Raw genomic sequence first — 27,457 nt, forward strand, 5'->3', positions numbered from 1 at the left:
ATTTGTCCTCAGAGCAGCATACAGACGGCTGAAATGGCCTTTATTGATCCGTTGCTTCAGAAGTGGATGTACCAACATCCGTCTCCGCCTCCTCAGATCTACAATAACTGGGTATGGCTGGCCAAAACGTTGGGAAAGTACCCAGTTGTAAAGCACACGTTCTGTGGTGTTAAAAGTCAGTAGATCAGACATGTTGCTCATCAATCAGAAGTGCACCAACACAAGCAGTGACTCTACTGCATAGATTGGTGGCTGGCACCTGGTTTAGGGCCATTAAATAATGTTCTCGTTGATGATTTAAATTTTTTCAGGTGGAAAAACCATTATATGTCCATTTTGCGAGCCTGCGAGAAAATCTCGCCATACGGATGCCATACGGATGTCACATGGATCTCAAATGGATCATTTGATGCGAGAAAATCGCATCCTTGCACTGCACACGGATCACTGTTTTGGTAACATTTGTGCGATTCTCCGCCGTCAAAAACGGACAGTAGTTTTATACGTTGTGTGTGTCCCTGGCCTTATGCTGTCACTGGTTCAGGCAGCATAAAATGTCTATCAAGTCCTTTTAATATTTCCCCCTTTGTGGCTACCATATATTAATAAGGCCCCACATATACTAATAACACCCTTTATGGACCATATATTTATAATGTCCACTTTTCCCCCATATATTAATACTATCCCACTTTGTGACCCCTATGTATTAATAATGCCTCCCTGTGTAGTCCCCGTATAATAATGCCCCCTTTGTGACCTCAACATATTAATAATGATAGACCTACAGCTTGAATAGATAATGGAGGGCAGTGTTGCTCTCTGTTCCACCATACTTTTCAACTGGATATGCATTGTAGTATTCAAAAGAATAAAAAAAAAACACAGTGACATACCATAAAGATACAGCCTTCCCAAAACCTGTCCAATGACTGATGCACTAACAGGATGCAGCAGGCCCCCACTGATAAAGACTAAGAGCTGCACAAGTGCAAACTACTGATAAAAACAGCCTCCCACACACTTACCAAATTATGGAGGGTTTGGCTGCCTAGTAGAAAATCGCACACAAACAGGGCTTGAATAGGACGCCAGTCACATAGGTATGTGTGGTGCAAAGTTCTGGCTGACGGCCTATTAATGATGCCCAAGGTATTAGCAGGCGGCCTGCACTTTTTATCATTTTTTTTGCAGGATGCAGCTAGGTCCCTTTTTGTTGGCTTGGTGTACTGGGGAGACTGTCTCTGTGGGGTGCATATCTATATTGTGCTGGACAGCTCGCCTGCTAATACTTTGGGCGTCATCTACAGGCTGTCAGCCAGACACTTTGCACCACACATACCTGTGTGACTGGCGTCCTATTCAAGCTCTATTTGTGTGCAATTTTTCTACTAGGCAGCCAACCCCTCCATAATTTGCTAGGTGTCTTGGTGGCTGTTTTTATCAGTAGTTTGCTCTTAGCCTTTATAAGTGGGGGCCTAATGTATTGTGCTAGTGCAACAGTCATTGGGCAGAAAAAAAAAATCTATGAGCAAACTGCACTCAAATAAGATAAAAATATCAGCAAAATTCTGAATTTTAATTAAGTTTATAAAAAAAATTGTATGATCTACTGAAAAAGTAAAAAATAAAATACATGTACTGTCCCTTTAACTGTGCAAGGAGAACAGTTAGTTTATTGAACACTCGTCAGCATTCTCAGACAAACCCCCAAGACATTTACTTGCAGTTTCATTTCTCTGACATTTGTAGAGAAGATCCGCACGGCATCAGTACAATAACCTACACTGGGAGACAACTGAAAATGGAGGATTATAAGTGGCAAAACTTATTTGACATTGAGAAACAGGAATTCACCATGTGTGGAAGAAATAGTCACGTGTGGAGCTTTAGTGTGGATGAACACCTCCAGGTGCAGCAAGGGTATCTACAGCACACACAGCGCACCTTTGCCAGGTAACGAAATTAGTGATGAGTAGTGGAAGAATCACTAAACAAAATTCCAAAGGAAAGTGTATGAAATGTTTTCTTTGTTTTTCAGTTGTTTTTTTTCTAGCATCTATTACACCTGTACAATGAGTTTTTGACTCTGCATTTTTTCGTTGCGTAAAAACTGCAGCATCTTATAGTTCCAGCAAAGTAGATGGGGATAATAGAGATCTTATACCTGCTGTGCTTCTTTTTTTACACTGTGTAGACTGACCTGCATTGAACTTTTGAAACCTGCAAAGTGACAATTTCTCTTGAGTTACAGTGGGGCAAAAAAGTATTTAGTCAGTCAGCAATAGTGCAAGTTCCACCACTTAAAAAGATGAGAGGCGTCTGTAATTTACATCATAGGTAGACCTCAACTATGGGAGACAAACTGAGAAAAAAAAATCCAGAAAATCACATTGTCTGTTTTTTTATCATTTTTTTTGCATATTATGGTGGAAAATAAGTATTTGGTTAGAAACAAACAATCAAGATTTCTGGCTCTCACAGACCTGTAACTTCTTCTTTAAGAGTCTCCTCTTTCCTCCACTCATTACCTGTAGTAATGGCACCTGTTTAAACTTGTTATCAGTATAAAAAGACACCTGTGCACACCCTCAAACAGTCTGACTCCAAACTCCGCTATGGTGAAGACCAAAGAGCTGTCAAAGGACACCAGAAACAAAATTGTAGCCCTGCACCAGGCTGGGAAGACTGAATCTCCAATGGCCAACCAGCTTGGAGTGAAGAAATCAACAGTGGGAGCAATAATTAGAAAATGGAAGACATACAAGACCACTGATAATCTCCCTCGATCTGGGGCTCCACGCAAAATCCCACCCCGTGGGGTCAGAATGATCACAAGAACGGTGAGCAAAAATCCCAGAACCACGCGGGGGGACCTAGTGAATGAACTGCAGAGAGCTGGGACCAATGTAACAAGGCCTACCATAAGTAACACACTACGCCACCATGGACTCAGATCCTGCAGTGCCAGACGTGTCCCACTGCTTAAGCCAGTACATGTCCGGGCCCGTCTGAAGTTTGATAGAGAGCATTTGGATGATCCAGAGGAGTTTTGGGAGAATGTCCTATGGTCTGATGAAACCAAACTGGAACTGTTTGGTAGAAACACAACTTGTCGTGTTTGGAGGAAAAAGAATACTGAGTTGCATCCATCAAACACCATACCTACTGTAAAGCATGGTGGTGGAAACATCATGCTTTGGGGCTGTTTCTCTGCAAAGTGGCCAGGATGACTGATCCGGGTACATGAAAGAATGAATGGGGCCATGTATCGTAAGATTTTGAGTGCAAACCTCCTTCCATCAGCAAGGGCATTGAAGATGAAACGTGGCTGGGTCTTTCAACATGACAATCATCCGAAGCACAGCGCCAGGGCAACGAAGGAGTGGCTTCGTAAGAAGCATTTCAAGGTCCTGGAGTGGCCTAGCCAGTCTCCAGATCTCAACCCTATAGAAAACCTTTGGAGAGAGTTGAAAGTCCGTGTTGCCAAGCAAAAAGCCAAAAACATCACTGCTCTAGAGGAGATCTGCATGGAGGAATGGGCCAACATACCAACAACAGTGTGTGGCAACCTTGTGAAGACTTACAGAAAACGTTTGACCTCTGTCATTGCCAACAAAGGATATATTACAAAGTATTGAGATGAAATTTTGTTTCTGACCAAATACTTATTTTCCACCATAATATGCAAATAAAATGTTAAAAAAACAGACAATGTGATTTTCTGGATTTTTTTTTCTCAGTTTGTCTCCCATAGTTGAGGTCTACCTATGATGTAAATTACAGACGCCTCTCATCTTTTTAAGTGGTGGAACTTGCACTATTGCTGACTGACTAAATACTTTTTTGCCCCACTGTATATGTGCGGATTTTCCCCATAGAATTGCATTAGATGCGGATAATCCCCATAAAAAACGCTATGCATTTTTACTGAGTTTCTGATATGGAAAAAAACATATAATTTGCCTATGATTGTATCAATAAAGTTTTGTCTAAGCCAAGTACCGGGAAGTATCAAAAACAGAGCAGCTTTATTTAAAACATGACATTAAAGAGAGACAAAAAACACAAAAGCGCGATAAAAACACAAGTACGGTAATCTAATTTACCTAAATGAAATAAAATAATTTGCGCTGATTACATGTGCTAGATAAAAGGACAGGGATATAATAAATGGTTATAAGAACAGGAATATAAAATGGTTAAACTGCCATAAACAATTAGATTGATCACGTGAGGCAATATTGGCTTCTAAATCTTCAGGAGCACCTTAAACAAAGGAGTGAAGCAGACAGGGTATTTACCTAGAGGTCTTGCAGGTCCGGTCTGTAAAGGCCTCTGGTGCTTACGATAGGGTTAAGGCCCCTTCACATTAAGCGACGCTGCAGCGATACCGACAACGATCCGGATCGCTGCAGCGTCGCTGTTTGGTCGCTGGAGAGCTGTCACACAGACCGCTCTCCAGCGACCAACGATGCCGGTAACCAGGGTAAACATCGGGTAACTAAGCGCAGGGCCGCGCTTAGTAACCCGATGTTTACCCTGGTTACCATCCTAAAAGTAAAAAAAACAAACAGTACATACTTACCTACCGCTGTCTGTCCTCCAGCGCTGTGCTCTGCACTCCTCCTGTACTGGCTGTGAGCACAGCGGCCGGAAAGCAGAGCGGTGACGTCACCGCTCTGCTTTCCGGCTGACCGACGCTCACAGCCAGTGCAGGCGGAGTGCAGAGCACAGCGCTGGAGGACAGACAGCGTTAGGTAAGTATGTACTGTTTGTTTTTTTTACTTTTAGGATGGTAACCAGGGTAAACATCGGGTTACTAAGCGCGGCCCTGCGCTTAGTTACCCGATGTTTACCCTGGTTACCAGTGAAGACATCGCTGGATCGGTGTCACACTCGCCGATCCAGCGATGTCCACGGGAGATCCAGCGACGAAATAAAGTTCTGGACTTTCTTCAGCGACCAACGATCTCCCAGCAGGGGCCTGATCGTTGGTCGCTGTCATACATAATGATTTTATTAACGATATCGTTGCTACGTCACAAAAAGCAACGATATCGTTAACAATATCGTTATGTGTGAAGGTACCTTTAGTCCCACAAGGCTGCTCCAAAGCGATGAAACATTAGCGGTAGTTACTGCCGCGAGCAAAACTGATTTCAGCAGTTATCTTGCTAAAAGTAAAAGCACGGAATTGGTCCTGTTTGCCTGCCGTAATCAACCGGAGTATACCACATGACCGCAAGAGTCATGTGACTAAAGACGTCACACAGGTCCTGAAGGTATTGTAGGCAACCGCATGCTTACACGACTACCGCCAGACGCTGCAACTGAGTGCCTGTCATCGGCCGGGACAGTGCTTTTACTTTTAGCAAGATAACTGCTGAAATCATTTTTGCTCGCGGCAGTAACTACCGCTTATGTTTTATCGCTTTGCAGCAGCCTTGTGGGACTAACCCTATCGTAAGCACCAGAACACTTTACCGACTGGACCTGCAACACCTCTAGGTAAATACCCTGTCTGATTCACTCCTTCTACGTAGTAAATGAAGACTTACAGCTCTATACAACTTCCAAGTTATATGCAGCTGTAATATATCATTGTACGTATATAGGGGTCTTACTGTAACTAGATACACCTCTGAATACATAGTGACATACTCCAGACGCAAAAGGATTTAAAGGTTTCTCCTCTAAAAACAATGTATGACAGCCACAAAGAGCACCATATGGTAGCAGAGTGGGTAAATATAACACCATAAGTAGTGAGGCTAACATATCGATCGTCAAAAGTGTGCGAGTTCTGTCCCTCCTCCCTCCGACCAGGCAACGCCCTCCTCTATCAGATCATCTGGCATCATCTGTGTGTGTCTCTCCTTTTCCTATATTTTTATGCTTTAGATAGTGTAATTCCCAGTTCATTTAATTGTTATTCCATTCTTTTTGATAGTGGTATTGTTAGATAGTGTAATTCCCAGTTCATTTAATTGTTATTCCATTATTTTTGATAGTGGTATTGCTATGCTGGGTGATGGTGTATTGACCTACTACTAGCCAGCAAGAGGGGTGTGTGTGGGTCACACTTGGCACTAGCCATTGCACGGCCACACACCCTGAGGGCCGGATGTACTCTTCACTTGCCTCCCAGTCCTTGGAAAGTGGGACTTTGGCAGAGCCCTTGCCAGGCAGTGAGCAGCACGGCGGCTGGTGAATGCACAGGGCAAACACACCAGAACCAAATACCACAGGTGAACAATAATAAACCAAGCGCAGGCACCAAATCATGAACCTCCTTGGAAGCACAGAAACACTGACCTTAACCACCCACCAGAACTGATAATCAGGAACAAAAGGTGGAAATATGAGGTTTAAATCTGCCTTCCGGCAGTCACCTGACCACACTAGGGCAACAACCAATCTCCACCACCAGACCACATACAGTGGGTACGGAAAGTATTCAGACCCCTTTAAATTGTTCACTCTTTGTTTAATTGTAGCCTTTTGGTAATTTCAAAAAAGTTCATTTTTATCTCATTAATGTACACTCTGCACCCCATCTTCACTGAAAAAAAGAAAACTGAAAAACTGAAATATCACATGGTCATAAGTATTCAGACCCTTTGCTCAGACACTCATATTTAAATCACTTGCTGTCCATTTCCTTGTGATCCTCCTTGAGATAGTTCTACTCCTTCATTGGAGTCCAGCGTTGTTTAATTATTTTTATTGTTTACTTTTAAATAGCGCTAACATATTCCAAAGCACTTTACAGTTTGCACACATTATCATTGCTGTCCCCAATGGGGCTCACAATCTAAATTCCCTATCAGTATGTCTTTTGGAATGTGGGAGGAAGCCGGTGTACCCAGAGGAAACCCACACAAACACGGGGGGAACATACAAAATCCTTGCAGATGGTGGGATTTGAACACAGGACTCCAGCGCTGCAAGGCTGCAATGCAAACCATTAAGCCACCGTGCTTAGTGGTTAATTAAACTGATAGGACTTGATTTGGAAAGGCACTATAAGACCTCAATGCTCACAGTGCATGTCAGACCAAATGAGAATCATGAGGTCAAAGGAACTGGCCAAGGAGCTCAGAGACAGAATTGTGGCAAGGCACCGATCTGGCCAAGGTTACAACAGAATTTCTGGAGTATTCAAGGTTCCTAAGAGCTCAGTGGCCTCCATAATACTTACATGGAAGAAGTTTGGGACCATCAGAAGTCTTCCTAGACCTGGCTGTCCAGCCAAACTGAGCAATCGTGGGAGAAGAGCCTTGGTGAGAGAGGTAAAGAAGAACGCCAATATCACAGTGGCTGAGCTCTAGAGGTGCAGTAGGGAGATGGGAGAAAGTTCCACAAAGTCAACTATCACTGCAGCCCTCCACCAGTCAGGCCTTTATGGCAGAGTGCATATCCATATACACAAATGACAGCGAAGCATGGTATAATACAAATATATCTAATATTAGTAACCATGCAAACAACAGGACTCTGCTAGCCTATCATCAACTGCTACATATAACACCTCACAAAAAGATGATTACAAGGCAATATTTATTAATCAAAACGAATTTTTATTAAAGTACTACAAAATTTAAAACCATATTGACAGATTTGGGGAATAAGACAATATCCCTCTCCAATTACCAATGTTGACGCGCAGCACCAAGTAACAAGCGAGTACATCACATATCAGATGTTATGGTGGGAAGCACTAATGCCACTAATAATTCAATCCATAAATAATATCATGTAGTACATCTACGGCAGATCAAAAATAGTGTGCATCCATATGTTGAAACCACCTATCTCGCCCCACCAATACACAGCCTACACCACTACCATTAGTTCCAATATGGCTATGCCAGGTATTACTGGGCAAGCAGCAAGTGGTCAGTGGACCGGTATAATTACCTTTTTAGAGGCTGAGATATGGACTCCCCGCTGTCACCTGGGCCCGCACGTCCGCCCCATCGCGCGTTTCGGACTCCTTTTTCACAGGCCCCTTTTTCACAGGCAGCGGTGCAGCCAGGATATGGAGGAGTAAGGAACCCACGCGTTCCGACACACACGGTGTCTTTCTCAAGGTGAGTGTGGTGCTGTGTGTATCTGTGTGCGGGTGAGTGTCGGGGGCTGTTTGTGTGTGTGTGTGTGTGCGGGGCTGTATATGTGTTGTGCGGGTCTTTGTGTAGGTGGGAATCGTCCGATGGGACTTCTAGTCCCATCCGGCTATGCCTGCTACAGTAACAGGTAGCCGGATGATGGGACAACAGTAGTCCCATCATCCGGCTACTGTGTTCAACAGTAAAAGAAAACAAACACATACACACATAGACATACAGTATATACAGTACATACAACATACAGTATATTCTCACCACACAGCTAATTCCCGAAGCCATCGATTACCTGTAAAAAAAATTAAAATAATAAACCAACAGTATACTCCCTGATCCGCAGTAATCCATGCAATAACGAGTGTCCCAAGACGATCTCCCATGGAGAGCTGTCACATCGGCAGATGCGACCACTCCCCAGAGGCTCCAACGATACAATGACAGAAGGTATCCTTTCGCACTGTATTCCTCCGCCGCCGTGAGTGCAGAGTTCATACTGTCACTTGTGGCACCGCTGCGTGGGAAAATTCTCATGCAGCAATGCCGTGAATTGAGAAGCCATTGAATCCTCAGTGATAACACGGCAGGAGCCATTGTCTCCTGTCAGTGTGTCACTGGATGCCTATAGAGCTGTCACATCTCTTGATGTGACAGCTCTATAGGGTAGATCATCGTGGGACACTCGTTACTAAATGGACTGCGTCGGACCAGGGAGTATACATTGTGTTCCAAATTATTATGCAAATTGGATTTAAGTGTCAAAGATTTAATTGTTTTGTTTTTCAAATAAACTCGTGGATGGTATTGTGTCTCAGGGCTCAATGGATCACTGAAATCAATCTTAAACACGTGATAATTAGTTTTCCAGGTGATTCTAATTAAAGGAAAACTACTTAAAAATGATGTTCCACATTATTAAGCAGGCTACAGGTTTCAAGCAATATGGGAAATAAAAAGGATCTCTCCGCTGCTGAAAAGCATGAAAAAGTGCAATGCCTTGGACAAGGTATGAAAACATTAGATATTTCACGAAAACTTAAGAGTGATCATCATACTGTGAAGAGATTTGTGACTGAAACAGAGCACAGACAGAGTTCATGCAAATAAAGGCATAATGAGGAAGGTTTCTGCCAGACAAATTCATTGAATTAAGAGAGCAGCTGCCAAAATACCATTACAAAGCAGCAAACAGTTATTTGAAGCTGTTGGTGCCTCCAGAGTCCCTCGAACCTCAAGGTGTAGAAACCTACTATTCGGCCACCCCTAAAAAGTGTTCACAAGCAGAAACGGTTGCAGTGGGCCCAGACATACACGAAGACTAATTTTCAAACAGTCTTGTTTACTGATGAGTGTCAAGCAACCCTGGATGGTCCAGATGGGTGGAGTAGTGGATGGTTGGTGGATAGCCACCATGTCCCAACAAGGCTGCGACATCAGCAAGGAGGTGGAGGAGTCATGTTTTGGGCCAGAATCATGGGGAAACAGCTGGTAGGGCTCTTTAAGGTTCCTGAAGGTGTGAAAATGACCTCTGCAAAGTATATAGAGTTTCTGACTAACAACTTTCTTCCATTGTGTAAAAGGCAGACAAGGCAGAGCAATATCATCTTCATGCATGACAATGCACCATCTCATGCTGCAAAGAATACCTCTGAGTCATTGGCTGCTATGGGCAAAAAAAGGAGATAAACTCATGGTGTGGCCACCATCTTCCCCTGACCTCAATCCTTTAGAGAACCTTTTGGAGTATCATCAAGCAAAAGATCTCTGAGGGTGGGAGGCAGTTCACTTCAAAGCAGCAGCTCTGGGAGGCTATTCTGACTTTCTGCAAAGAAATACAAGCAGAAACTCTCCAAAAACTCAAGTTCAATGGATGAAAGAATTGTGAAGGTGATATCAAAGAAGGGTTCCTATGTTAACATGCAACTTGGCCTGTTAGGATGTTTTGGAGTTAAATAGCTTTTTTTGTTCAGTGAATGTGACCTCCTTATGCTGCAAATTCCACAAATGAGCATTTTCAGTTCTTTAAAACATATCAAATGCTTAGAAATTCTACTGTGCCTAATAATTTGGAACAGTGCATTTTGAGTTTTTATTCATTTTGGAGATTATACTGTTATCATTGGGAGGTTTCTTCAATAAAATTCGATGTATAATCTAACGGGTGATGACTTTTATTAGACTGACTATCATTTGCTCCGACCATTTAGGAAAATCCGAGAAAAATGTTATTTGCATAATAATTTGGAACATGGTGCACTGTTCGTTTATTATCTTTTATTTTTTTCCAGGAGAACACAGGCGTCGCAGAAATGAGCGTACAATAAAGATGGCAAAACTGTGTGGTGTTTTATTTCATTAAAATACTTTATTCTGCATGTGTGAGTTTATTTAACCTATTAACAACTATAGGATTATTAATGAATAGGTGTCTTATTGACACCTCTCCATTACTAAACCAGCTTAATATCACCTTACAAACAAAGGTGAGATTAACCCCTTATTACCCCATATGCCACCACTACAGAGCAGTGGGAAGAGAGGGGCTAAGTGCCGGAATTGGCGCATTTTTCAGATGTGCCATTTCTGGGGCAGTTGTGTGCTGGTGTTTGTAGTCGGGGAGGCATTATCGATGGTCCCTTCCTAGGCTATGAATATCATCCCGCAGCTGTCTGCATAGCCCTTTCTGGCTATAAATTATAGGGGGACCCCTTGTCATTTTTTTGGGAAGAGGTCCCCCTATTTTAATAGCCAGTAAAGGCTAAATATACAGCTGCGGTCTGATATTCATAGCCTGGGAAGATCCATAGGTATTAATCGCTTTCCCTGGCTATAAACATTGGCCCCTAGTCACTGGTTTTCCCTCCCTGGTGCAAAAAATTGCGGGAGCCCACGCATTTTTGTTTTCAATTTTTAAAAAAATTAAACAGATATTGCATTTAAGGCTGGGGTCACACTTGTGAAAAACTCGCACGAGTCTCTCGCATCAATACCCGACACTGCTGCCAGCACTCGGGATGGGAGTGTGCGGCTGCATGTATTTCTGTGTAGCTCAACGCTCTGGTCCCAGTGCCGGTGGCAGTGTCTCGCAAGTGTGACCCCAGCCAACACAGATTTTGTGTGTGTGTGTGTGTCTTTATTTAACTCTTTATGTACCATTTTATTAATGTTTATTACTAAACAGCAGGCTTGGTATTATCTATCTATCTATTATCTATCTATCTATCATCTATATATCTACCTACCTATTATCTATCTACAGTTAGGTCCATATATATTTGGACAGAGACAACATTTTTCTAATTTTTGTTATAGACATTACCACAATGAATTTTAAACAAAACAATTCAGATGCAGTTGAAGTTCAGACTTTCAGCTTTCATTTGAGGGTATCCACATTAAAATTGGATGAAGGGTTTAGGAGTTTCAGCTCCTTAACATGTGCCACCCTGTTTTTAAAGGGACCAAAAGTAATTGGACAATTGACTCCTAGGCTATTTTATGGACAGGTGTGGGCAATCCCTTCATTATGTCATACTCAATTAAGCAGATAAAAGGCCTGGAGTTGATTTGAGGTGTGGTGCTTGCATTTGGAAGGTTTTGCTGTGAAGTAAACATGCGGTCAAAGGAGCTCTCCATGCAGGTGAAACAAGCCATCCTTAAGCTGTGAAAACAGAAAAAACCCATCCGAGAAATTGCTACAATATTAGGAGTGACAAAATCTACAGTTTGGTACATCCTGAGAAAGAAAGAAAGCACTGGTGAACTCATCAATGCAAAAAGACCTGGGCGCCCACGGAAGACAACAGTGGTGGATGATCGCAGAATAATCTCCATGGTGAAGAATCTCTTCACAACAGCCAACCAAGTGAACAACACTCTCCAGGAGGTAGGCGTATCAATATCCAAATCTACCATAAAGAGAAGACTGTATGAAAGTAAATACTCATAAGCATCAAGAATAAAAAGGCTAGACTGGACTTTGCTAAAAAACATTTAAAAAAGTCAGCACAGTTCTGGAAGAACATTCTTTGGACAGATGAAACCAAGATCAACCTCTACCAGAATGATGGAAAGAGAAAAGAATGGTGAAGGCGTGGTACAGCTCATGATCCAAAGCATACCACACCAACTGTAAAACATGGTGGAGGCAGTGTGATGGCTTGTTCAGGCATAGCTGCCAGTGGCACTGGGTCACTAGTGTTTATTGATTATGTGACACAGGACAGAAGCAGCCAAATAAATTCTGAGGTATTCAGAGCCATACTGTGTGTGCTCAGATCCAGCCAAATGCAGCCAAACTGATCGTCATTTCATACTACAGATGGACAATGACGCAAAACATAAAGCAAAAGCAACCCAGGAATTTATTAAAGCAAAGAAGTGGAATATTCTTCAATGGCCAAGTCAGTCACCTGATCTCAACCCACTTGAGCATGCATTTCACTTGTTAAAGACTAAACTTCAGACAGAAAGGCCCACAAACAAACAGCAACTGAAAACCCCTGCAGTGAAGGCCTGGCAGAACATCAAAAAGGAGGAAACACAGCGTCTGGTGATGTCCATGAGTTCAAGACTTCAGGCAGTCATTACCAACAAAGGGTTTTCAACCAAGTACTAGAAATGAACATTGTATTTAAAATTATTAAATCTGTCCAATTACTTTTGGTCCCTTTAAAAACAGGGTGGCACATGTTAAGGAGCTGAAACTCCTAAACCCTTCATCCAATCAAAAACACATCAAATCCGCACCTGCGTTTTCTGCCAAGAGAGGAAGAATCTGCACAGAAAATTCCACAGGCAAATCTGCAACATTTGCAAATACCCTATAGTTAATTGCATTCTTACATAGTGCAACACCTGCACTGAGAGCCCCTCTGCAGGGAGGAAATTAATTTTATTCCTTCCAGCAGCCTTGCTCTTCCAGTCATTGGGGTTGCGCTGGCACAGTTTCAGTCACTGCTCTGTGTATAGACAGTAGCGGCTGTAACCTCACCCCAGCACTCACTGACAGCCAACCCTAAATAATAGTTCTTCTTAAGGGCCCACTTAATATTTAATCCACCTATGTACATGGCCCCAGCATCGTTGATGTGAGCAGGGGGTCATGTGATGACTCTTTTGGCTTCTTCCAATTGAGTGAAGTCAAACTTATCTAGTTGACGCAAGCAAATAGCAAACATGGTCGCATGACCTCCTGATCGCCTGATCGCACCAGTGATCTTGGGGTCTCATGACAGCAGCCACACCCCATTATGATTTTGCAGTCTGTAGCCTCAGAGTGACTGAGGACAATTATCCCGAGCCTTTAATAACTTTCTAATAATAAATTACTTATTATTAAATGGAATGCAGATTGTGGTTACTGTATTGTTATAATTGTTAGGGGGCAGACAGACGGATGTATTTCTCTTGCGAGGATCACATCGCAATCCTCGGACTGACCGTCAGCTCTCCACACCTGAGTGTGACAGCTGCATAGTTATCCATCACGCTGTCACGCTCATGTCAGGAGAGGTACTGGCCAGTTCGAGGATTGCAATGCAATCCTTGCATGAGTTATACTACTGTCTGTGCCCTTATGTTAATACTTATCCTTGTTATACTGATGAAGGATTTTCAATCCGAAATGCACGTCCGGGTGTGCGCATTATTAGGACAAGGTGGCACCTTAAAGGTACGGATTTCCAATTTATTTATATATTTTTGCACATTTTACCTTGGACTTTGTTGCTAGATGGAGTTTTTGGTTGCCGAATTATATTTAGCCACTGCTGCACAATGATTTTAGTAAGGATAAATTTTGTTCTCCTGCTTAATCATATGGTAATGGTATCACTTGTGGATTTTTAAATTAAGCACGTCCTCACTGAATTGCTGGAGATCTTCAATATCCTTTTCCAGTGCCCCCTTGTTTTATTTAGGCCCTAATATATTATTGGGTTTATACATTTTTTGGTCCATTACTTAGACCCCTTTATATCTTATTACTTTTTGTCCTGATATGTGCACACAATTTATCTTGTAGTAAAACTGTTGTGAATAAAGAAGATATACAGTATTTTAAATCTTATATCCTTGTTAGTATTTTTATCGTTTACTCCATGGTTCTGGAGTTTGTTTTTTTCTCTGCTATTTGAGTGGTTTCCACTCTTCTTTTGTAACACTGGGACAGATTATCTTTTGTTCTTTTGATTATAATATGTAAAATAATTTATTTATTGGTACATAGATATTATTCCCTGAGGTGTAAACAATATTGCAGGCTCCATGGTATGTGCACTCAGCCAACTACCGAATATTGACTTAATTGATTGTTATTTTATTATTTACGGATGGATTGTTATGACCTTATGATAACTTTTTGGTGTTTACATTATTCATGCATATTGCAGTTCCATTATGAGTGCCTATGTTGCTACGGTATCATGTCCTAGGGTCACATAGATGTATTATAGTACATGGATGGGGGTGTTATCATTGTTGTTTTTAAATGTTTTTAATCATGTTTGTGCTTTGGTGACAATAAAGTAGTTTTTGATATTTTCTGTACCTCGGGTGTGCACTTTCTACATACGCATTAGTCTTTCCTCCAGTTATTGCATCTCCTTTCAATTCGTTAGTAGCACCCTGTGATTATTATAATTGCATTTGAAATATATACTGTGGTGCACCATGCCCTTTGTTGTTTAGCCAGTAAGGACCCTAGGACATCATCGGGCGTGTGGAGGAGTGGGAGACTGCTGTGGAATACTTTTGGCTGCAGCGCAGCATAAGGGACTAGGGGCTCAGCGGGTCAGACCGATGACCGCCTGCTGCCGTCAGAAGAGAGAAGACCGACTTGTTAGGCAGGGAAGCTGGAAGAACCCAGCACCGGCCTCAACCAGCAGCTAGTATTCAATCCAGAAGAAGAGACAGGCACCCGAGTCACGCTAAGTGAAATTGACACATATATAAACTGCCACCTTGAATTGCCCTTTCCCTCTATAACTCCTAGCATTGATCTGATTTGTTCCCTGTTGCTCCCTGCGATTAGGTCTCTCCCTGTAACTATTAAATTATAAATTGTTTTGCAGATCAATCTACCATGAGTGCCCCAAGGTTGAGCTTGCCATTATGGGCCATGCTCAGCAATCTTCCAATATTCACAGGGAATAATATGATGTGAGACTGGACTGAGAGGGTTAATTGCGGATGCACCCCATGAACCCTGCTATGCAAGCTGAGATTGCTTTGATGACTCTGGATAGTGAGGCTCGGTATTCAGCCATGCTTTGCCCCCGGAATACTCTGGATAAGGTGGTGCAGATCCTGGAAGAAATGCATGGTGATCCCACTAATGTTGGGGAGCTACGGATGCGACTGTTTCACCACGTCCAGCCGGAGGGAGAGACTGTGACCCAGTATAATAATGCATTGCAGAAAGTGAATGCGTTTATTGTTAAACAGGATGATGTAGATACCATGGAAATGGGGCCCCCTGATATGATATTGAGGGATCAGTTTGTGTCGGGATCTGGTGTATTGAGCACCAACACTAGTATAAGCACTATTGGTTGGGGGCTGTGTGTTTACACGTTCTACATGAATTGGGAGTCCGGATTGGATTGTGGTTTCTATAACTACAATGTTGCTTTACCATGATTGGTTTGCTATTTTGCAGAGGGTCGATCTGTATTAATTTATTTCCTTGTTTTTTGCTATCTCTTTATATTTTTCATATATTTTATAACATATTTACATTGTATTACATTGTATTACATTGATATGAATTGTGTTGTATATTATGTTATAATTTTGTATGTTATTTGTATTTATTTGAGTTGGCAGTACCTTGTTGGTGATTGGTGTGGATGTGCCTCCACACTATATATGGTTGTATATGGTTGATAATGACCATTATTGGTCGAAACGTCACATCATGGCGGAATAAAGATTTTTCTCTTTTTCATCACCTGGACTGGATTCCATGCTGTTCCTTTTTTGTTCTTTGGATTATCTCATTTCCAATTAGGTCATTGGATCTGGAACGGGCATCCTGTGATTGATGTGCTGTCAGCTACCTCTTTTTCTCTTGTCCGTGGACTACCTGTCTGGGTTGTAGGTCCTGGTGCATATGGACAATAACACTCTGGCCCACCTGGAAAACGTGAAGTTGGGGGCCTTAGAACAGCGATGGGTGGCACGCATGGTGAAGTATCGATATGAGATTGCCTATCGGGCCAGGGCCAAGAACACTCACGCTGAGATTCCTGGGTTCCAGGACTTTGCCAAATTGTTAGTGGCAACTCAGGGACAGATCAGAGAGGCATCTGAAGAGCAGGTGTTGGGACTGCCCCGGGATGACTGCGTACGACTTCAACAGATACATTGCCTGGTAATATCCGATCATTTTACAAAATTTGCTTTGGTAACCCTGACCAGAGACCAGAATGCTGAATCAGCTGTGCAGGCCATCTGCTGGGATTTCATCCAAGTGTATGGTTGCCCCAAGAGGATGTATTCCAACCAAGGCACCTGCTTCCAGGGCCGAATGATGGAAGAGTTACAACAATCGAGTGCATAGTACAACGGGGTTCATTCCGTATACCTTGCTGTTTGGGTGAAGGGCGCGAGAGTTTTCTGAGCTGGAGTTGAACCCCGAAGAGGACTAACCATGGACGGGGGTGTTTTCTTAGGTCTGGGAGCACCGGCATCAACTGCATACCCTCCGCCAGCTGGTGCAGATGAAGTTTCAAGAACTCAAGCATCATGAGGTATAACCTATTCGAAGGACAACTCTGAGAGCAGGGGACCGGGTTTTGGTCCGGAACAAGTGGCCTCGAGGAAAGCTGGAAAGCCGATGGGAGCAGACCCCGCATCAAGTAACACAGCGTGTCAATTCTGACAGGCTGCTGTATGAAATTAAGCCTGAATGGATGGAAAGAGCACCTACCTGGTTGGTTAACCATAGCATGGTGCGGCCCTGCCTGTCCAAAGGACCCGAAGATGAAGATGAAGAATTGCTGAAAACTACCAAGTTACCTACTTCGATGGTTCTCGACTTTGACGAAGAAGAGATGCCAGCCTAACCACAGACCTTAATGATTTGCTGCCTTCCACTCCCAGAGATGTGAGCATTGAAGTACCAATGCTTGAAGCCACGGGAGCGACGGACATCTCGGACCAAATTTACTCCCCACCTCCCATCATTCAACCCGGACTATGCCGATCAGAGCAAACGACGGCTGGTGGGCCTCCGACTTGTTATGACCAAGATCAATTCATCTGGCAGCGGATCGTTCAAGAAGTTAAGGAATTTGAATGCCTGCTGAAAGCGCTCTCGCCCGTGGAATGGCGAGTTAAAGGAGAACGGGGGTGTTGAAAGCAAAACCAGGTTGTGGGTGCTGACAAGACACTGGGTCCAGAACTGCTGGGGCCGGTCCACTGTTGCAGTGGGAAAGGAGATTGAGGACAGAGCAAACCCTTGACCTGTGTAGAGGGGGCGTGGTGAGCCAGGTGAGCATAAGAGGGTTTGCGCGGGAGAAGAGAGGGAGGTCCCGACAGAGAGGTGACAGTGAGGATCAGAGCAGCGCCATGAGTAAGGATAGGCTGCTCAGCAGTGATAAAGGTCGAGTGCATTAAGGACCCTAGGATATCGTCGGACATGCAGAGGAGTGCACACAAAGTGGGAGACTTCTGTGGAATACTTTTGGCTGCAGCACAGCATAATGGACTAGGGGCTCAGCGGGTCAGACCGGTGACCACCCGCTGCCGCCAGAAGAAAGAAGACTAAATTATTAGGCGAGGAAGTCGGAAGAACTCAGCACCAACCTCAGCCGGCCGCCAGCATTCAATCCAGGAGAAGAGACAGGCGCTCGAGTCACACTAAGTGAAATTGACTTGTATATCAACTGCCACCTTGAGTTGCCCTTTCCCTCTATAATCCCTAGCATTGATCTGATTTGTTCCCTGTGAGGAGGTCTATCCCTGTAACTATTAAATCAGAAATTGTTTTCTCCTGTTAACCCTAGCTCTGTGGCTCTGTGTCGTTGCATCGAATTACCTGTGTTACATAGGCTGGCCATGACCTGATATTATGGAGTTCAATGAGGGAGGCCACAGCTTAATAAACTGTGAACCATAACGTGGGAAAGAGTATGTACTGTATCAACTGGGCACAAATCTTCATGGATGTTTCTTTTAACACATGGAACATCTTTATACACATTCTTTCTTTACTTCCTAAACCCGCATGATTCTGCCTCGGTTAGTTCCTATGCCTTCAGTACAACCCAGCACAGTGCTTTGGGAGCTTACCATGTCCCCAATAATGGCACTACAGTTCAGTAAGCGAGAGTCATATTTCTCAACCCGCTGTTTCTCATACTTTTATGCTAAGGGGAGCTACTTCTGCCACTATGGACATTACCAGCTTCTCTGCTTGCAGGCACCTCAGAACTACTGTAACTAATGGAAGCGGAGGCACAGATGAAGAAGTTCACATTTGTATTTTATTTTTTTAGTGGAACCTCGGGACCTCGGTCCGGGGGGCTCCGGAGCGGGTGTAACTAGTGAGTCCCAGGTTTCTGTAGCAAGATCCCTCAAACAGGACCAGAATGGAATACCTGGGGGACACAGGTGCTACCTCCAGTTGAACCCCAGACACGTGGCAGCTGTCCCAGTGGGACAAATGGATAAACAGATATCACAGATATGGTGGAGTTGAATGGCGGACACCGGGTATGATATATGAAGCTGGCTCTGGCGAGGGAAGTGAGATTCCAGGTAGATGGAAGCAGGGGCTGACTGGCAAATTTTGGCTTGGGGGGCAAGCAAACAGCAGTGGCCCATGAGGAGCGGCTCATCCTTAAAGGGGTTGTCGGATCTTATGCTACATGTCTACAGTCACTATGTGTGAATCCTTGGGCAGCACGGTGGCGCAGTGGTTAGCACTGCAGCCTTGCAGCGCTGGAGTCCTGGGTTCTAATCCCACCCAGGACAACATCTGCAAAGAGTTTGTATGTTCTCTCCGTGTTTGCGTGGGTTTCCTCCGGGTACTCCGGTTTCCTCCCACATTCCAAAGACATACTGATAGGATATTTAGATTGTGAGCCCCATCGGGGACAGCGATGATAATGTGTGCAAACTGTAAAGCGCTGCGGAATATGTTAGCGCTATATAAAAATAATAATAATTATTATTATTATTAATCCTCATATCGTGCGCACTGTGCGCTGTGAAGATTCTCTGGTGCCGGCAACAGGTGCTCTTGTGACCACAATCATGCAATATATATATTCCCAGCCACATTTCGACTAGACTGTTTTGTGCCTTGTTCAATACAGTTGCATTCGCCATGCAAGTCTTGTCGGCATGTGACCGCATGTATGCAAATCACAAACTTGCAGCCAGACACCCGCCAAATAACCACAGCTCTGCGAGCAGTGTGAGATGCACAAGTCTGCAGTCACATAGAATGATACAGTGAATTCACCAATGACACACACACACAGCCCCACTGTATAATGACAGACACACGCACAGCCCCACTGCATAATTACACACACGCACAGCCCCACTGTATAATGACACACACGCACAGCCATACTGTATGACACACGCACGCACAGCCATACTGTATGACACACGCACGCACAGCGTCACTGTAAAATGACACACACGTTCAGCCCCACTGTATAATGACACACACGCACAGCCCCACTATATAATGACATACACGCACGCAGCTCACACACACGCATGCAGCTCACACACACAGCTCACATACACACACAGCTCACACATGCAGCTCACATACACACGCAGCATCACACATACACACACAGCATCACACATGCAGCTCTGACACAAATGCATCACACACGCAGCCATCACACACACACGCAACTCTGACACAAATGCGTCACACACAGGCAGCCATCACACACACAGGCAGCCATCACACACACACAGCCAGGGGTGGATTAAGGGTAGCCAGGGCCCCGGGCTGTTTACACACTGTGGGCCCCCCCGGTCATGTGACGGGGGTCATGTGACGGGGATCATGATATACCTGAACCAGATTATTCCAGAAAAATGGCCGGGCCCTACTCTACTGTAACCTAATATTTGTTAAAATATGCAATACAATTTAGGTATATTTTGACCAATATGACATACAAGGAACAAATACCACCGCTCCATGACCAGACCACAAATTACAACCACAGTGATCGAATAATATCACATACAAGGAACAAATACCACCGCACCATGTCAACACCACATATTACCACCACTTGGTGACCAAATAGCACACACAAGGGACAAATACCACAACACCATTTCCAGACCACATATTACCACCACATAGTGACTGAATAGTACAATACTGATCAGTAATAAAAAAAGACACAATACTATCACCATAAGTGCCAGTATTCACAGGAGATCTGTACTTAGTATGCAGTGTCTGTGTAGAGGTAATACAGAGATCACTGGTGGTATTATACACAGGAGCTCTGTATATAATGTATAGATAATACAGTGATCACTGGTGACATTGTACACAGGACCTCTGTATATAGTATACAGTGTATAGTGTCAGTGTATAGGTAACACTGACTCACCAGTGACGTCTCTAGGTGAACTCCTTCATCTTTCATCCAGCACAGACTGCCATCATTTCTTCCAGCCAGGACTCATTTCTGCAGGAAATAACACAGATATCTCAAGCTCCGCTTGCAGAACACATTACTTAATTTTTCACAACTTCTACATAACACCACATGAAGAAAAAAAGGCGACATAGTGTCACTCTGCACAGTAACAGGACCGCCCCCCCCCCCATTTAAAACAGTATACTCAAAAAATAAAATAAATACATCACTGCAGTAACAATATCCCTTAATTAGCCCCTATGGTAATAATATTCCCCATCCTGGCCCCGTATATCTCATTACTGGCTCCAGCCATATGTTCTCGCATCCTGCCCTCATGAGTATCCATTCTACTCCATATGATCTCCCCATCCTGCCCCATCTGTCTCCATCCTGCCCCATAATCCAATCCTGCCCCATGTCTTTCATTCTGCCCCGTGTCTCCAATCATGCCCCGTATCTACATTCTGCCCATGCCTCCAGTCCTGCCCCCAGTGTGTCCAGCAATCTGCCCCAGTGTGTCCATCATATTAACCCCAGTATGTCCAGCATATTGCCCCAGTGTCCAGCAATCTGCTCCAGTGTGTCCAGCAATCTGCTCCAGTGTGTCCAGCAATCTGCTCCAGTGTGTCCAGCAATCTGCTCCAGTGTGTCCAGCAATCTGCTCCAGTGTGTCCAGCAATCTGCTCCAGTGTGTCCAGCAATCTGCCCCAGTGTGTCCAGCAATCTGCCCCAGTGTGTCCAGCAATCTGCCCCAGTGTCTCCAGCAATCTGCCCCAGTGTCTCCAGCAATCTGCCCCAGTGTCTCCAGCAATCATCTGCTCCAGTGTGTCCAGCAATCGTTAGGTTAGCAAAAAACAAAAAAAAAACAAAATAACAAACTGAGTTCTCCTCACCTTGCCAGCGCTCCAGGCGGCGAGCTCCCTCCAGCAGCGCGCATTCGCCGGCGACTGACAATGATGTCAGACGCCGGCGACATGTGCGCTGCGCGTGCGCCTGTGGCCGACTTCAGCTGCCAGCCTCCAGTTGGCTGGCGGCTGTTGTTGTTAACTATTGACGTGCGGGCACGCGCCCGCACGTCAATAGGAAACCGCCACAGCGCCGGTAGGGGCCCGGTGAGCAGATGAGACGGGGCCCGATGTGGGCCCCCTCTCTCTGCCAACCGGGCTCATAAATGATACGCCAGTCAGGGCACGGGCAGTAATGCCCTAATGGCGGCGGGCAATCTGTGCGGTAGCCCAGGGCCCCCCCACACCACTTGGCCCTGGGCTACCGCCCATATTGACCCTCTTATAATCCGCCCCTGGTCACGCAGCCATCACACACATGCAGCGATCACACACACGCAAGCAGCCGTCACACACACGCAAGCAGCCATCACACATGCATGCAGCCATCACACACATGCATGCAGCCATCACACACGCAGCCATCACACACATGCACGCAGCCATCACACACATGCACGCAGCCATCACACACATGCATACAACCATCACACACATGCATGCATGCAGCCATCACACACATGCATACAACCATCACACACATGCATACAGCCATCACACACATGCAGCCATCACACACATGCATGCAGCCATCACACATGTAGCCATCACACATACGCAGCCATCACACACACAACACACCAGATACCAGGCTCATACACACATCACACAATCTCCTCTGCGGTGCAGGGGCGGCTGATGTCCATGTGCAGCTCTTCAGTTTCTCCTGCTCACAGCTCTGCACTGTCCGGGCACCTCCCCCGTCTCTCCTTCTCTGCTGGGATAGCAGATAAGAGCAGGAGAAGCCGGAGCTCCATGCACACACAGGACATATGCTGAGTCGCTGTCGCTGACCTTTCATCTTGATTGCTGCTGGCTCTCTCCCTCAGAGTGGCAGCGCCGCACAGGAGCATGCTCATCACATACCCCTGCAGCCTGCATGTCGGCTGCTGGCGGGATGACGCCACCGCCGCGCACTACAGGTGGCGCTATGTCTTGCAATCACTGCTACTGCTAGTTCTCCAGCGGCCCTGTGCAGCTGCTTAGGCACCGGCCCGGGGGGCATATGCATTCCTGCCACCTGGGCCAGTCCGCGCCTGGATGGAAGGAAGCTGGCTCCAGCACCTTTAACATTGTCCAGGGGTTTGGATGGCGAGTGGCAGAACAGGATGGCACTTGAGTTTAAAGGTACAGCTGTCGTCTTAGGATAGCTGTACCACTGGTCACAGATACTCTGCGGAAACAAACAGTATTAGCAGAGTGCAAAACGGAATGCTATAACAGCACAGACAGAACAGGAACAGAACCGGAAATAGCAAGAGTAGATACCCTATGACGGAGGGCCCAGAAGTATTAATCAGTGTGCTGCCATTGGTTAATTTTCAAAAAATGCACGCTGTCGCTTTAAGAGACTGGAGGTAAGAGTGTGCATCCTAAGCATTTTCCCTCGAGGCCTGCTAGCAGTGTGCCAGGAAGTGGGGGAGAGAGAAGCAGCAGCAATACTCCGAGGGACAGACAGAGAGTGAGGATCCAGACAAAGACCACACAAGTACAGGAGCAGCCTCGGGAGCAGGATCGAGTGAGCGACCAGAAATGGAGGCAGCACCAGAATCGGGTGCAGGACCAGAACCGGGTGTAACAACTACTACACAGGAAAGTTTCTTCATCTCACGTTCCCTGCTCCCATTCGTCCCATTACGTCTTTGACTTATGAACTCAGGACCGTCCCGCCAGGCCTTCTGCCCCAGAGCCCGTCTCCAGAAAATCACTCACTTCTTCTATCTCTTTACCTCATCACTCCTCTGGATCATGCTGTCTTTTGCCTCAGTCTCCTCTCATGGACACCCACATCATGTGGCACTGCTCACTGGTCAGACCATAGGTCTGCCTTTACTGTATGCTGGCCCCTATCTAACATCCTGGCAGTAAACTGTCTCTGTCCCTTCAATTTAGCCCCTCCCACTATGGGATAGTCCCAACAATTAACTCTAACTGTCCCTATTAACTTCCTGCTGCTTGGCAAAATACAATCACTGTTAACACACCTTAGTAAACATGGCGCACATAATCTACATTGCAACAATACATGTCTTTCAGTGGAAGTCTGGGCAACACATACATATACATACACATCTCTGCAACCTCTTTACACAACTTGCCTCTACTACTACTCTCCACTTTTCTTCACTGCCAGTCATGTGATCTGAAATTGTCACGTGATCAAAAGGCAGACTAAATGGTGAAAGAAGCACTTGTCATCTCCCTGCTGCAACATTATATTCAGCTATATCTGTGACCTTTGGCCACAGATACAGCTGAAGTTAGGAAATACATATGATATCCTAAGATAACTGGACAGATCCCTGAATTCAGGACAGTCTTACTGCTAGTCCAATGAGCTGTTGCATGCAAGCAGGCAGTGGGCTTCATACAGTCTGATCAGAATGTTAAACTGAAAACCTCATATTCAGTTATATTAATTTTTGCCTAGCGGCTTTAGATCAACGTATGATTTTGGGATGTGCGGTTCATGCTCCTTTTTTTTTTTTCTTTTTTGCAAAGCATGTTGGATGCAAGCACTGCCTCACACTAGTGTGCAGGCATCGGGAGGCAGAAAGCGCGCACTGCGTAGGTGCCGGAATCGCATCTAGCACTTGTGCAGAAGAACCACAGAGAATGGTCTGTTGGAGACTGGGCATGACATCAGTTATGACATTAAGAGGAGTCTCTGAACAGTAAGAAACTACTCAGAATATGACTTGATCCTTCAAATCCCGAAATTACCATGGTCACATGCCGTAGTGTGGTATAGATGCAACGGTGCTGAATTCCGACAGAAAGTATATGACAAACTGTCAGCATTCTGCAGCTTAGGTTCATACATAAAATAGTAATAAAGCCCAGGCAACCTCTTTAAATGGAACCACATTATCACGCACCTGTGGGCATGATAACATGACTTACAAGAGCCAGTGTCATCGCCAGTGCTATACAAATCTTGCGCATGCGCGCAGCTTTGTTCACATTATTAAGCCTCTGAAGCCGGGTGTACGTGTCCAGGCTTCAGAGAGGCTCACTGCACATGATCGAAGTGCAGAAGACTTCTGATCATGTGTGAGAGTTGTATAGAGCCGGTGATATTGCCGACTGATAACAGGCTAAGTGGGCTGACTAATCTGGAGAAACTAACTCTACATCGCCTAGACTAAGGGTTCATTTATATATATGGGCAGCACAGTGGTTAGCACAGCAGCCTTGCAGCGCTGGGGTGCAGGGTTCAAATCCCACCAAGGACAAAATCAGCAAGGAGTTTGTACCTTCCCCCATGTTTGCGTCGGTTTCTTCCGGGTACTCCGGTTTCCTCCCACATTCCAAAGACATGTGAGCCTGAATGTGGACAGTGCCGATAATGTATGGAAAGCGCTGTGGAATTAATGGTGCTATATAATTGACTAAAATATATCATAAATGGACTTTAGAAATACTTTTTCTGAAGTTCCGTTCATGTGTTTATTGTGGTAAAGGGACTGTTAGGCCGGAATCACACATGTGAGAAATACGGTCGAGTCTCGCATGTTAATACCTGGCATTGCCGCCATCACTCAGGAGTGGAGCGTAGCAATACCTGCAGCCTCACGCTCCACTCCGGAGTGACGGTGGCAATGCCAGGTATTACCATGCGAGACTCGACCGCATTTCTTACATGTGTGATTCCGGCCTTAGTCAGGGAATTTAGATAGGTAGACATAGTTGCTGGTGGTTTCTGAGGGCACGGCAAGCAGCCCAGTAAGTGGCAAATCACTGGAAACTCTGCCCCTATATCATGCCTCTCACAGATAGGGTAGTAAAAACCTGATAACATAATATCTTTAAATGAGATGGTGTAGAATGATAAAAAAATCTAGTATTATAAAAAAAAACACATTTCAGTAAAGGAACATGACAGTAATAAGCACAATATAGTTATGCCTAAGGCACATCACTGTTCTATGCAAGAAATATATCTATAGTCAGTTTAATACTATAATATCATATTTATTTGTATTTTTATTTCTTGTTTTAGGTTCCAATGCTCACACTGTTGTCGATGGTGGGACTCAGCACAAGTACATATCCTGTTTTTGATAAGGTTGGATGCAAAACGTAGATGTGGCACCGTCAAAATGAAGATCTTTAGGCAAAGATGTAGACGATGCAATGTTTCTACTTTTGAAAAGGCTGAAATTTCTGAAGAGAACGGCAAGCGGGTCATCATCAACCTAACCAGCAAAATCCAAAGCAAGTTTTATGAGCGGAAAAATACAAGGCCAACATTAGAGCCGGAGGTTTACAGTGATGACGTGGAGGGGCCTCATGAACAGAAGTATTGCGAGGCTTGTAAGATGCAGGTGTGTCACTGGAATGCAGTCAGTGAAGAGAAAACAATGGCTGCTCTGCCCAAGCCAGAAACATTCTATCCCCGAGCAACGTCAAGAGTTTATGAACAAGATAAAACAATCTTCTGGCCAACAGAGACTTATGTAACTTCCCGTCCAACTAGGGCAGTTTACCAATCACCAGAAAATGAAAATGTAAATGTTTTCTTTGTAATAATTGTGTTCCTCATAATTGTTGCATTGCTGGCTACATCAGATATGAAAATACAGTAGTTAGAAACTGTTTTTTTCTATCCTACTGAAAAGAATATAAAGTTTGACAGGGCATGTGGATCTATTTTATATAAATAATGAAATTATAGAAATAGATAGGTAGGAAATTTAGATGCACTATACATTTTTCAACTTAGGCATCTGAATAACCTTAGTGTGTGTATAGGGCCTAAAAGGAATCTCACATATTGTCTACAGCATCTGCTTTATAAATCTATGTGTCTAGCATTAATGGGGTTGGCTGCGATTTTAACTATACTAATAAGAAATTTAAAGGGGTTTTCTGGGACTTTCACATTGATGGTCTATCCTTCTGATTCATCAATATCTGATTAGTGGGGATGGCTGGAACTGCTCTGTTGCGGAGTTGCACAGCACAACTCCATTGACGTAGTAGTGGCCATGGTCGGGAACTGCAAATCCACCCCCCTTTTGATTTTAAAAACCTGATGCTTACCTCACTAATTCCGCGATTCTCCAAATCCAGTGCTTACCAGGTCCACCTCTAGTTTTTGGTCTCTCTCACTATGGAATGACAGTTCAGCAAAACCCTGGTCTACTTTTTTTATAATGCTGTTCTGATCCTCTTTAAAGAAAAAAAAACAACAAAAAACAAAACAAAAAAAAATGGTTCCAAAGTGAACAACACCTTTAAGACATATGAATATAATCAAGAGCCCCCTTACCTTGAAAATATAAATAAATTTAATTGCAATTGTAATCTTAGGAGCTCGTTAGATGTGAAAGTGTTTTAAACACATAATTACGGTATGTATATGTATTTTGTGTCCAACAATCAATAGTAGCTTCATTATTTTATAGAACAATGTTAGTAATAATCAAAACAGCAAGTAGTGTTATTAATCATTATTATTGTTTTGTTATTCATTGCAAATTCACCAGATTCTATGTAAAATAAAATCAAAGATTGTGTTCTGCTATTTTAGCCAGTCATTTGATTTATGCTGCCCAAACTACATGCAGCACAATTGCAGTCAGGTATGTTTTTCCTGAAACTCTCCAGCATTTCACTTCAC

The 27,457-nt window shown here is 44.2% G+C and overlaps 1 protein-coding gene and 1 long non-coding RNA gene across 2 annotated transcripts in view; one reads left to right on the plus strand and one right to left on the minus strand.

The window, feature by feature from the left end:
- LOC138638085 (uncharacterized) overlaps nt 1-23,784 on the minus strand; it is a 63,608-nt gene extending 39,824 nt beyond the window's left edge. Inside the window, exon 1 of the long non-coding RNA XR_011312450.1 lies at nt 23,562-23,784. This is a non-coding gene — a long non-coding RNA (uncharacterized lncRNA). The remainder of the gene's footprint in view (nt 1-23,561) is intronic.
- LOC138638084 (receptor-transporting protein 3-like) lies at nt 1,741-27,457 on the plus strand. Its single transcript, XM_069727072.1, has 2 exons — nt 1,741-1,956; nt 25,835-27,457. Exons 1-2 carry the CDS (start codon nt 1,805-1,807, stop codon nt 26,418-26,420), a joined length of 738 nt encoding a protein of 245 aa, XP_069583173.1. The 5' UTR covers nt 1,741-1,804; the 3' UTR covers nt 26,421-27,457.

Source organism: Ranitomeya imitator, chromosome 5 (assembly GCF_032444005.1).
Source record: "Ranitomeya imitator isolate aRanImi1 chromosome 5, aRanImi1.pri, whole genome shotgun sequence".
Lineage (NCBI taxonomy): Eukaryota > Metazoa > Chordata > Amphibia > Anura > Dendrobatidae > Ranitomeya > Ranitomeya imitator.

Coding starts and splice junctions, on each gene's coding strand:
- LOC138638084 (XM_069727072.1), top strand. CDS start 1,805: ATGGAGGATTATAAGTGGCAAAACTTATTTGACATTGAGAAACAGGAA. Junction 1,957..25,834: donor ACACAGCGCACCTTTGCCAG/GTAACGAAATTA, acceptor TTCTTGTTTTAG/GTTCCAATGCTCACACTGTT.